General features: G+C 48.2%; 1 protein-coding gene across 2 annotated transcripts in view; it reads left to right on the plus strand.

Moving 5' to 3' along the window:
- Positions 1-13357, plus strand: part of NSD2 (nuclear receptor binding SET domain protein 2) — an 80771-nt gene that overhangs the window by 21199 nt on the left and 46215 nt on the right. For both annotated transcript variants that reach the window (XM_066573028.1, XM_066573027.1), the window contains exons 2-6: positions 3110-3699; positions 8285-8438; positions 9889-10052; positions 10151-10603; positions 13078-13222. In XM_066573028.1, coding sequence (XP_066429125.1) covers positions 3169-3699; positions 8285-8438; positions 9889-10052; positions 10151-10603; positions 13078-13222 — 1447 coding nt within the window. In that variant the 5' untranslated portion in view covers positions 3110-3168. The remainder of the gene's footprint in view (positions 1-3109; positions 3700-8284; positions 8439-9888; positions 10053-10150; positions 10604-13077; positions 13223-13357) is intronic.

A 13357-nucleotide genomic window follows, 5' to 3' on the forward strand; every position in this document is an offset into this window, starting at 1 on the left:
TTAGTTATATACACATGAAGTATAGGGTGCCACCCCGCAGTCATCATAGCTATCATATACTGTCCAGTTCCTACCCATCAGAGCCGCCATATGCTGTCCTCCCCCCTTCCCTTCAGAGCCGCCATATGAGGTCCTCCCCCCTTCCCTTCAAAACTGCTATATGCTGTCCTCTATCCCTCCCCCCCCTCAGAGCCGCCGTATGCTGTCCTCTATCCTTCCCGCCCTTCTTCAGAACCGCCGTATGCTGTCCCCTACCCCCCCCTTCAGAGCCGCTGTATGCTGTCCTCTATCCCTCCCGCCCTTCTTCAGAGCCGCCGTATGCTGTCCTCTATCCCTCCCGCCCTTCTTCAGAGCCGCCGTATGCTGTCCTCTATGCCTCCCGCCCTTCTTCAGAGCCGCCGTATGCTGTCCTCTATGCCTCCCGCCCTTCTTCAGAGCCGCCGTATGCTGTCCTCTATGCCTCCCGCCCTTCTTCAGAGCCGCCGTATGCTGTCCTTTATGCCTCCCGCCCTTCTTCAGAGCCGCCGTATGCTGTCCTCTATGCCTCCCGCCCTTCTTCAGAGCCGCCGTATGCTGTCCTCTATGCCTCCCGCCCTTCTTCAGAGCTGCCGTATGCTGTCCTCTATGCCTCCCGCCCTTCTTCAGAGCCGCCGTATGCTGTCCTCTATGCCTCCCGCCCTTCTTCAGAGCCGCCGTATGCTGTCCTCTATGCCTCCCGCCCTTCTTCAGAGCCGCCGTATGCTGTCCTCTATGCCTCCCGCCCTTCTTCAGAGCCGCCGTATGCTGTCCTCTACGCCTCCCGCCCTTCTTCAGAGCCGCCGTATGCTGTCCTCTACGCCTCCCGCCCTTCTTCAGAGCCGCCGTATGCTGTCCTCTATGCCTCCCGCCCTTCTTCAGAGCCGCCGTATGCTGTCCTCTACGCCTCCCGCCCTTCTTCAGAGCCGCCGTATGCTGTCCTCTACGCCTCCCGCCCTTCTTCAGAGCCGCCGTATGCTGTCCTCTATGCCTCCCGCCCTTCTTCAGAGCCGCCGTATGCTGTCCTCTATGCCTCCCGCCCTTCTTCAGAGCCGCCGTATGCTGTCCTCTATCCCTCCCGCCCTTCTTCAGAGCCGCCGTATGCTGTCCTCTATGCCTCCCGCCCTTCTTCAGAGCCGCCGTATGCTGTCCTCTATGCCTCCCGCCCTTCTTCAGAGCCGCCGTATGCTGTCCTCTATGCCTCCCGCCCTTCTTCAGAGCCGCCGTATGCTGTCCTCTCTAATTGCCCAACCCTGACTGTGCTCTTTTATTTCCCTTTCTACAGTGGGTGACTATTTTGCGGCGTACCGCTCCATATGCTTATATAGCCGTATACGTTGTGATTGGGTGGACGTTGCATGGTGGCCAGGAAGGAGAGCAATCTCTTTCCAGGATAACTTGGTTCTGATACATTTTCTTGCTGTGATGAGTTTAGTCTGTGAGAAATCATCTGCTTATCCAGTTACACCATTCCCAAAGTTTGTTTTTCTCATATCACATGCATATTCTGCAGCGCTGTACAGAGGTGGTCTCCATGGGGGTCACAATTTAATTTTGACTTGAGTGTGTGAGGATGCTGGAGTACCCAGAGCAAACCTGTGGAACCGCAGGGTCAGCATACAAACTCCATGCAGGTGTTGTCCTTGGTTGGATTTGAAGCTAGGACCACAGCACTGCGCGGTGCTAACCACTGAGCCACCGTGGATGCATGAGCCCTGTGTCTGCCTTCCTTGCCCGCAGTGGTCTGTGAGTGCCGAGGGTCTTCGTAGCTGTAGTGTTATATAGAGCCGTTGTTAATGGGTCCTAGTCACCGACTAGTAATAACTGGCCAGTCTGATAGCCGGCTCTAGTAAACACATGCCATGGCTGTGGTCTCTGTACACATACCCAACAAAGCCCCATGCACAAACCATTAGGCCGCTCTCACAGCCCGCTTTTTACCGCGATTAGCACGGCCTCGCAGACATCACAAGGATGGGGTGTAGTAAAATGCGTTTAAAAACGCAACGTGAAATCGCAGTAAAACACCATAATTTTGGATGCAGTGTTTTGTGAACACGTGTAAAAACGGCCTCAGGGTCCGGTCACACACAGCCGATGTGTTGCAGATATTTCTCTGACTGAAAGAGGTTTCCAGAAATCCACATATGTGAACGGGGTTGCACTGAACTCATTATCAGTCGCAGAAACGTCTGCTCCGAATCCGCCGAGCATAGCTTGTTTCATGTCCATGAAGAACATAGACAGAGACCCCTGTTCTTTTTCAGTGGTTTGAGCCACTCTGCTGCTGTAACTAGCTGGCTCTCAAAACCACCCAGAGCAGGGCAAGAGGTGAAGTAAACACAAATTTGGTGAGAAAGCTCTCAGCCAAGCAGGGTTCAAAAAGGCAGCTCAGTGCTAATGATTAAAATCTCATGCATTTCGTATAGGGCGTTTCCACATTTGTGTCAGTCTATCCAATCGACACAGACAGACAATCTTGTATGGCAGAAGGGGAGTGTGGTCTTCTGCAGCCTTATTATCATGGAAAACCTGCACCAATACCGCTATATGTGAACAAACCCTAAAAGGAACTCTTCTTGTTCTCTGAGCCCCATAAGGTCAAGGGCTCATAGTACTGGAGGCTCTGAGTCCAGGGATACGAGTTACATGCTCGCCTGCCTCCTCTTTCCTTTGTTGTCCTCCCACAAAGCCGCCATTCACTGCATGGCTCAGACTCCTTTGGCACCCGTACGCCATTCTCTCATCACGATGGAACAAGGGTACAGTGCACCAAAGGAGCCCCTTCCATGCACCGAGGGGCAGATGGTGAAGGAATGGAGCGGCAGGCAAAAGTCACACCGTCTGACTTGTTGCCCCCAGCTGTGTAGCTCCTAGTAATTGACAGGTTCCCTTTGAGCAGGCCATGCACGTAAGATAATGGTCAGCCACGTTGCAGTAAATCGGCGGCCTGAGTTTACGCAGGATTTTCAGGTGCGTTTTGGCCGGGACTGTGCACGTTAGTTTTAGTGCAGACTTGGCGCCAGGATTTACATGGATATGTTTTTCGTACATGTTCTAGTTTCTAACATTTTTGCGCCCTCTTCTCTTCCAGTGGCGTGAGACTGGACGACTACTTGAAGTTCTGTACAGACGTTGAAACACTTGAGCACAATGAAGCAAGTTCCTCATATCATTCCCAATCCCGCTGTGAAGCCCTCCACCCCCGAGGTGAGTCGCGAGTGCTCCGTTTTCCTTGGCAGAGCACAGATTTCCACTACCCTACAAGAGGGCGTCATACAGAAGCTGAACGGCCACGATGCGTTGCCTTTCCTTCCCACGGACAAACTGAAGGATCTGACGTCTCGGGTATTCAATGGGGAGTCGGGAGCTCAAGAAGCCAAAGTGCGTATTGATGCACAAGAAATTCAAGGCATTGAGACCCCACCGAACGCAACTCCAACCAAGAACGGTTCCCCAGAGATAAAGCTAAAAATCACCAAAACCTACATGAATGGGAAACCGCTGTTTGAATCTTCTATATGTGGCGAACAAGGAGAAGAAGCTCCGAAACCCCCAGAAACCGAGACCAAAGGCAAAAGAGGAAGGAAACGGAAAAGTATAAAGTTTGAGCCTAATGAGGATAACAAACCGAGTGAGGAAACTCCAGAGAAGTCAAGTTCTGCCGAATCCCCTCAAGATAAGGTAATCTGCTTTCTATTCTGAGGTCTTCCATTGCTCATCTAGACCGGAGTCGTCCGATAGCAGTTACAACCTTGTACATGCTTTTTTGGAGAACACAGCGGCTGTTCCGGCAGAGGCCGTGTATGGCTGCGTGTATCACACAGACATGTGCAGTGTGATTTTTCTCCCCCCCCCCCCCTTTTTAAATGCCCTGCTCTGTTTCAGAGCGGGGCTGCGTATGAAGACGCTGCCCATACGCAATGTATTGCCTATGGACAGCGTTTCATACGCAGCTTATACAAATGTATGAGGCTCACACTGCATGGTGAGCTGAGAAGTAGAGCGTGCTGCGGTGTATTTCTCGTGCGTATCGACGCGCCGGTGTGCATGGGGCAAATGAAAGTCCATTGACTTTTATTGACTATTTACCGCATATCATGCATCTGTGTAATGCACGCGTAACACGCTGTGAATACACGGTCGTCGCCATGAGCCCTAATTCAAGTAACCACTAAGTTTCAGGCTGCAATCTCCATTCCTTCAGTCATTTTCATACATTGATATTCAATTTGCAATGTGCCCCTAGTTTCAGACTTTTCTAATGTGGATAGTCTGTGCCTGGGTGCTGCTGATTTCACTAGCTCTCATATATCAACATAACATTCCCTCTAGAGCCCCTGTGGGATCTCTTCCCCCTTGTGTTTAGGGGTGTGTGCTTCTCTCCCCTCCTTATTTTCCATACAGAGTTTGCCCTGGGTGCTCGCCTTTTCCTCTACATGTGGCGAACCCTCTCGCCTTCCCACTTCCTTGTCTGTGCTTTTCTTTCTATCTACAGCCTGTGTAATCTTCCCTCCTTGAAGACTTGGCTGCTTTCTTCCTCCTCCACACTGATCTGCCCTGTACACCCCCTCCCTGCGAGAGCAGAGAGCGCCAACACAGCCAGGATCAGGGTGCTGTGGGATTCAGCAACGCAGCCAGTTAGGTGAAGGAGTTACACAGACTCCACAGCAGCGAAATGGGGAATTGTCTTTGTGGAACCTATTTAAAAGGTTGCTTAATTTTTTTTGTATATAGGAAGTAAAAAACAATTAAAAATGTTCAAAGTTTCCATAGCTTCGAAGACCAGGATCACATGCTAACATTTACGCTGTTGATCCAGCGTACAAAATGGTATTGCAATGGAGTAAATCTATGACAATCCGCTGCATCTAATAATCAGCAGCGTGTCTGGGATTCACGATGGGTTTTCACTGCGAGTGAATGGGCATTAAAAAAAAAAATTGACGTTGTGCTGTACTTTATTGCGCAGTTTCCGTGCAGCACAACTTTTACTTCTGCTTTTGGCTTCAATATCCGATTATGTTGGATTGGTGTTTAGACTTATGATGGGGGTCATCAGGTGTCCGTTGGGTTCTGGTATTTTTGATGGCAGGAATAATGCTGCACACTGATGGTCTAATCATCACAAGTACTTGAATGCCTGATAAACTGGCAATTACGTACCAAGTGCGAACACCGCTTTCCAGCGCCCTGCTCCGTGATCAAATTGCAGTAATGCTAAAAAGAAAAGCCAGCATTAAGATTGCAGCTCCTAGGGGATTTTTGCAGGATCCTTCTGAGTTTAATTAACTGTGTCTTTAGAGCTGGGATGGAAAGGGTAGAGTTTATTCTTGTGGAGAGCACCTAGCAGACTTAAAGGGGTTATACCAAGATTACAAGTTGGCCCCTACCTTGTGAACAGGGGTTAACGTGCTGATTGGTAGGGGTCACTACTGAGACCCCCGCTGATCTTAAGAGCAGGGGCCCCATGTCCCCCCATCGTCCTCACTGCACAGTGAGGTGGAAACTGAATGGGAACGCTGGCGCTCCTTTCACTGGGACTGCCAAGATGCCAAAGCGGTATTTCTTTCAACCCCATTGAAATGAATGGAGCCTTGACAATGCATGCGGGACCAGAGCTCCATTCATTCTGATGTCACTGGAGGCGGAGAAGCGACCACCCCAACCCCCTGCAGTGACGGGCATAGAAGGACATGGGGCGCCCATTTTTGACATCAGCAATGATCAGTGACAAGACGCCCACCTATCCTGCGGTTAGGGGATAACTTGGTGCACCCTTCTAAGGCCATGCACGCACCTCCTGGGAAACTTTGTATGTAAATTTGGGATGGTGCAATGCCTCTGCAGCGCCACCTATTGGAAGGCAGCTTGCTTTCACTTTGGCTTATATACTCAGTCATGTTACAAGGCCTGTTAGAAGGTTTGACATTGACTTGTAGGGAAGCTGCCTTCTACTAGGTGGCGCTGCAGGCATCATACCATCTCTCATGGGCATCTTCAGAGCTCACGCACGCTGGTGTCAGAACTGGTCTATTAACTCCACGGTTTCTAACGTCTTTTATGTTTCTTCCCGCGTTTTGTGTGTAAACCATTGTTGACATCAATTTCTCTGCTGTCAGAATCGGTTACATTTCCCGTAAATTCTCCTTACGCTATCAGGCAGCAATTGCAAACCTGCGATCCAAATGATTGCTGGTGAATATTCAGATTTGTCCTCGCTTCTGTTATAAGGGACTTATCTCCCTGCCCTGCTGGATCTGAAATCGGACCATGATAATCCAATGGCTTTAGCAAATCTACATTTACCAAAATCAGGTAGTGGGGTTAAAACTAAAGTCGGCAAATCCCTTCATGTCAGGGGACTCCTGAGAATGTAGTCAGGGAGTCTGAGGCGTCAGCAGGTGCCGAACACTCAGGATCCCCTATAGAATATTCCAACCATCTGGAGAACAAAAGGATATAGTTTCCTTGTTAGAAACGATAACGGCTCCATTGTTACCTAATGTAGTAAGTGTAAGCATGCCTTCATCCAGCGAGGGGGTCCTGACCAATCCCATTGGCATTGATGGGCTCCATTGGCGTTCTAGTATATGTTTGACTGCAAGAGTAACTCTGCAAACTGCACCATTCTTGTCGTTACTAGTAGCAGAAAACTCAACGTAAATCAGTGATGTCAGTATGACCCAATCCTGAAGGGCCTTTTACACGGCCTGATTATCTGACATCTATTGCTTCAACATCATGTGCCCGGATGCAAGGATGAAACAAGCAAATGCTCTCTGGTTGGTCAATCGTATCTTTAAATGTGGGGGATGTGCAGCCGATCATTGGCTGCCCCATGTGGACGACTGATCGTATGAACAATTAGTTTTCCATTAATAGGATGCCCGTCCACAGACGTTTTTGCACGACGATAATCCGGCCGCAGGGAATGCAGTGCTCGCTTTCCGTAGCGTTGCTAGGGAAAGCACAGCCCCCCTGTCCACAGCATGCTGCGAATTGTCGCGATTCTCCACGGTAAGCCTATCTGTCAGATAGGCTTACCGCGAAGATTCGTCTGCTGGCTCCTGCTCCCCGGCGGTAGAGATCCGCTGCGGGATATCGCAACACCCGTGGACAGGCCGCCATAGTGTGAATTGGCCCGGTAGATGAGCTCTAATCTCATTGCTCAGCCCTCACGTACCAGAAGGAGTTGGTCTGCCTAGAAGGACCCGAAGTCTTGCTGTCAGTGTCTCAATCATTTTGCCTGTATAAAGGTTAAAGAGCATACACACTTTAAGAAAAGTTTTTTTGGCATATCAAAAGTTTTGATCCTTGAGGTCCGGCTGCGGAGGCCCCCGCTGATTGCTGAAATCAAAGGGCTTCAGCGCTCACCCAAGAGCTGTGCTCATTTTGGCTGTCCTCATTACTTGTTGGCTCCTCTCAGCAGCTGAAGGCAGACGTGTAGACCAACGCCGACAACCCAAGGGGCAACCGCGCTCCGGTAAGTCCTGACGACTTTCATTTCAGCGGTCAGCGGGTTCTTGGCACCCAAAACCCAACTGATCAAAACTTTTGACATGTCAAATGCTTCCCAAAACTGTGGTTACTCTTTAAAAGGGGTTAACTGGACAACCCTTCTCAGATGCTGGAAACCTCGTCAATATAAACTGCATGCAACTGCTGTCAGGGTATTACCCAGATACCATCTAATATATGGCCATACGGAGGCCCTCCGAGCCCCTCTTTATACCCGCCGTCTGAACTGGTAACTAGGAGGGTTCCCGATGGAACTGGCGTTTGGCCTCTGTGGCTGCTGTCACTAGGGGTGAACGCATGATCTGCCAGCTATATATACCGCCTGGGGGGTGGGGTTATCGTGGTTGGCCCATACGCAAAAGCTTGTCAGCAAATCGCACTGTTATCTAATGTCTATGGCCGGCGTTACTTTCTCCAAACTGATTTCTTACAAGGCATTGGTAAAGGGGAACTTTTTCAGCTTACACATTTTATGTCCATACCCAAACTTGAGGGCGACGTGTTCTTAACACATACAATGTATAAACTAAATTAGGGGGTTGGACAACCATGAGGATCCACTGGAAATCAACCTCATCGCCTCCTGTCCAGCAGGGGAATTAGTATTAGTGGGCCACATGGACAGGATTTGTTCTAATGAGACATTCCCACAATAGAAGTGGCATCCTTTGTCCGTCAGATGGACAGCGCTTGTGCGTGACCCTGGCCTTTGTCTCTTTACTGCAACTTTTTTGTTTGTTTCCCCAAGCCTGCTTCAGACGTAGACGCCTCCGAGCTCCAGGAAAATGAAGAAACGAAATTCTCAGTTGGAGATCTAGTATGGTCCAAAGTGTCCGGCTATCCGTGGTGGCCATGTATGGTGACTTCTGACCCTATTCTGCATAGCCACACCAAGATAAAAGGTATGTTCTATGTTGGATGTGCCATAAATGTTTAAAGGTCTGACCGTTTTGATCCCATAACACAAAGTCTTTTTGCTGGTTTTCAGTGGTGTGGGGAAAATACAATTTGTACCTGACTGTGGCCACACCACACATCATACGGCCAATGATCGCACTATGGCCACGCCACGCCCCATCGTTATGGAAGACACTCGGACTCACAAGTTGCTGGAGATCTCAACACAACCACATTTGCTTGCCCTAGGATGCGATTGAGTAGGAACACGGTGCAATGTTTGGCCATGTGATGTGTCGCGGCCAAATAACTACGTAGCTATAGCCTAAATGAGGCTGGTCACTATGGCAGCTCTATTATATACACGCAGGCTGCATTCACACTTGGCATTATTTGCTGCATTTTTGGACTGTGACCAAAAAACGCACCAAAAAAGTGCATGCGTTGTTAAAAATGGTCAGATTTTTTTGCTGCAGTTCAAAAACGCAGCATAAATTACCAAATGTGAATGCAGCCTCCTATTATACTAGTGTGTATGGTTTCTGACTAAACCATGTCCACAGATTTCCAAACGTACCGTATTTTCTGGCATATAAGACGACCCCTGACTTTTCGTCTTATATGCCGGTAATACAGTGTGAAAAAAAAATCAATACTCCCCTCAGGCGGCGCTGCTGCAGGCTTGTTGCTCCCTCGTGCATGCTGGCAGAGCATTACTTTGTGCAAGCGGGGCTTGAATGCTCCGCCTCCAGAAAGCTAATGCTGTGATTGGCTAACGCCAGACTAAGTTAGCCATTCAATGGCGTCATGAATGGCTGTGATTGGCTAATGGCAGACTAAGTTAGCCAATCAGAGCGTTAGCTTTCTGGAGGCGGGGCATTCAAGCCCAGCTTGCAGAAAGCAATGCTCTGCCAGCATGCACGAGGGAGCGACAGCCTGCAGCAGTGCCGCGGCAGGTGAGTATTGATCTATTTATTTTTTTGGGGACACTGTATACCCGGCGTATAAGACGACCCCCGACTGCAGAGCAGATTTTTCGGGGTTTAAATGTCTAATCGCTGGCTTTTCGTTGCGTCTAAACGCTCCCCACTTCACATAGAAAGTGAAGTGCTGAAGGAGAAGTCAGCATGTCTTTTAGTCTAAATGCTCTGCATGAGCGCCGACCACTTTAGCGGTGAAATCAGCACTTATGTCTGTTTAAACGAATGTCTGCCCATATAAAACGTCCATTAGTTGTCTCAGCCAATCGACCGCTTTGAACAGGATCATGTGACATGCAAAGCTTTTTCAGCCCTTTTGTGTGGCACGTATTGGGTCTGCTTAGTGCTTGTAATTGTGTACCCACTGGTATAACTACTAGCATACCATGCTGATGTCCTTATCCTATTGGGCCTATCATATGAATATTCTGGAATGGCTTAGGTGTGTGAATCTCACATGCTTTTCTTTATTTAGGGCAAAAAAAGAGCATCCGCCAATACCACGTGCAGTTTTTTGGCAATGCACCCGAAAGAGCTTGGATATTTGAGAAGAGTTTAGTGTCCTTTAAAGGAGAACACGAGTATGATCGTCTGTGCCAGGAGAGTGCAAAACAAGCGCCCAAAGCTGAGAAACTCAAGGTGTGTAACCGTATGCAGTATCCGTGAGAATGGAAACTTTGCGTATAAATTCTTTTTTAATACTTCCCCCCCCCCCCCCCCCCCCCTTCTTTTTACAGATTTTAAAGCCAATAACTGGTAAACTTAAAACCCAGTGGGACATCGGTATAGAGCAAGTTAAAGAAGCCATATCCATGTCAAGGGAGGAGCGCAAGGATAAATTTACTTTCATATACATCAAGGACCGTCCTCATCTTAACCCTAAAGTAGCTGGGGAATCGAGCCTTCCCGTGGAGTCCTACGAGGAAGAGGAAGATGAAGAGGATGAGCCACCTGAGAGCCCCAAGAAAGAAGATGAAGTTCCCAGCAAGAGGAGGAGAGTGTCCAGGAATTCATCTCTTAGCTGTCAAGACACTGACCCCGATTGGAAAACCACTACTGCAAGTTCGGAGCCAAAAGGTGGCATGGCGTCACCTCCACAGAAAAGGAAATCCGGAGGGCATAACGCAAGAGGCAGAAAGGGCGATGCTGTGAACCAGTTCCTAGTATTTTGCCAGAAGCACAAAGACGAGGTTTGTCATCCACATTTTGCTTACATTGCTGCATTGGTTGCGGCTGGTTTGTTTTATACAATTTTCTTTTAGATGCGCTCTTTATGCATAATATGGCAGATGCGCTATTGTGCGCTAATGCCATAAGGTACTGAAACGCGTGTCTGCTTTATGATGACACAAGCCATGCACACAACACCCTACGGCAGCATGCAGTCCATACGCCTTTATAGATGCAAAACATGGAGATTGCCCAGGTTTCTTTTTGCAGTCTGCAAATTAAACCTGGTCTACACAGCAACAGTAAAAGGGGGGGGGAACACAAATTGGGGTGAAGGTATTGATTTGCTTGACAGTCCCGCATCATCCTTAGTCCTTTCACTGGCAGTCAGAGCTGGAAGAGTTGGAGACAACTATCCATCTGTGTTGGTGAGAACCCTAAATATGCTGCTGATCATGCAGAGTTGTCGCACAGATTCTGGCTAAGGGTTGAATTAAAATTAGGGGTGAGAGAAGGTATAACACGACTAAATTTCCACATTTATACACTATTAAAGCAACCCTCCAGGCCTGGGCAAACCAAGATGACTATCTGATGCACATTATGCACTAGTATGCATCATTAGTTGTTCTAGACATATCTGCTGTCCATGTACGAATATGAGAAGCACTGACCAATCAGAACAAAATGTAGTGTCTAAGACTACCGATGCGTAATAATTCACAATGTGCATCAGGTAGTCAGATAAGCTGTTCAGCCATCTTTGTTTGTCCAGGACTGTAGGGTCACTTTAAGAAGTTGCTATTCAAACTGTTTCCTCCTTTTTCGTGTAAAATGCCTCTAAGCTACTACAGGACTGTGCCCATGCTCTAATTCTCTAGTTGCAGTCTTCATTCATTCTCAGACCCCCTGATATTCCATTTCCCACCTGCTGTAGTTTTAGACCTTCCACAAATGGATGCATCTCCCCCTGTTAATAAAAGCTTAATGTGAGGTTTGTGTGTCCAGGATGCTGCTGCCTTCACCAGCTCTCATGTGTCGGCAGAGCTTCAATGCTGACTGCTTTCTCCTTCCACAGCCCTTGTGCTGGTAGACATTGATGCCGCGTCTGCCCTGACTGCTCTCCTTTCTTTCTACAGATGCGCAGGCTGTGTGATTGTCTGCTCTCCGTCCTATCTACACTGACACAGTATAGCCTGTGTGATCTGCCGTCCATGAAGAATTGGATGCTTTCTGCCCTCTCCATATTGATTTGCTGTGTACAACCTCCACTGCTATATCTGCATGGCTGTATGCGAGTTTTGCCCGTGGAACACGGGCACAATTCACACTAGATAGCACATGGACACCCATCCGTGTGTGGTTTGATATCCACAGATACAGGGCATTGCATATCCTGTTCTTGTCCATAGGAACAGGCGAGAATAGGACATGCAGCAATTATTTTTTTCTCACTGACAAATGGTCCATGCTAAAAATTGGGCACGTAAATAGCCTCATGGAATACACGGACACACATGGCCCGAAAATACAGCCGTGCAAATGGGCCCTAACACTGAGAGAAGGGAGGGATAAAGCAGAGAGGCAACAGTCAAGAGCAGTTTCAGATGTGTGTCAGAAGCAGCAGGACAGCTGGTTGGGTGAAGAAGTTGCACCGACTCTACAACAGCTAGTTGGTAGGAAGGTTTTTAATGAAGCCTATATAGAAAGTTGCTTCATTTTTCATTTAGGGGGAAATGAACAATAAATAAAATTTAGGTGTCCAAAGCCTTCTGTTAAAATAACCTTGCCTTTTAAAAGGGGTTTCCGGGCGAAAACTATTGATGACTTCTCCTCTATCGCCTCATCTCCCAGCCTGCTGTCAATACATGCGTCATATGAGAAGCGCAGTTGCTAGATTCACTCCCATTGAAATCAATGGGAACTGAAGGGGCTATTGCTCTTCCGCAGCCGTCCCTGGTGTCAGAGCAGAAGTGTAATACTTGCTTCAGCTCCCATCGATTTCAGTGGGAATGATCCCAGATAGCGCCCCTCTACTCCCGCCTCCTTTTATGCATGTCCAGCCCATTGCACTGAGTTCTTGCCCAGGTGATTAACCCTTTCCAATCCAATTTATGTCCTGGTTTTCCTAGGGGCTTACTCTTTTTCTGCCGTTATACAACGGCGCTATCTGCTGGCTAAAGCCAGTACTGCATGAGGTGACACGTTGGATAGGCTCCGACAGCAGAGAGGCTGACAATATACAGTAAGAGAACCCCGACGGACGTCTTACAACATCGGAGCTGTACAGCCTTAAATCATAATGTCTTCAGATGTCAGACACTGGATTGGAAAGGGTTAACTATTGATGTCCTATCTTGAGGATAGATCATCACTACTTTTATATCTTAATTAATTACAATGTTTTTTTTTTTTATGGTGTCCTGCATGTACTGTCTATGGAAAAAAAAAAAAAGATTGCGAATTTGAGATTCACCCTTTTCTCCCTCCGTAGGTAATAAGCGAACATCCCGACGCTTCCAGCGAAGAGATCGAAGAGTTACTCGAGTCGCAATGGAACATGCTCAGCGATAAACAAAAAGCCCGCTATAATACAAAGTTTGCCATAATCACCTCGCCCAAATCAGAAGAAGACTCTGGTAAACATGATACTGCACTGTACTCTAAGGCATTTAAATAGCTTTCGGGATGCTTTTAAATGGGAGCAAACCTTTCTACTAATCCCTTTTACTATATGTCTAGCCCATTGTTTTTGTATGTTCCACGTAGGCGCA

This window comes from Eleutherodactylus coqui, chromosome 7 (genome assembly GCF_035609145.1).
Source record: "Eleutherodactylus coqui strain aEleCoq1 chromosome 7, aEleCoq1.hap1, whole genome shotgun sequence".
Taxonomy (NCBI): Eukaryota; Metazoa; Chordata; class Amphibia; order Anura; family Eleutherodactylidae; genus Eleutherodactylus; species Eleutherodactylus coqui.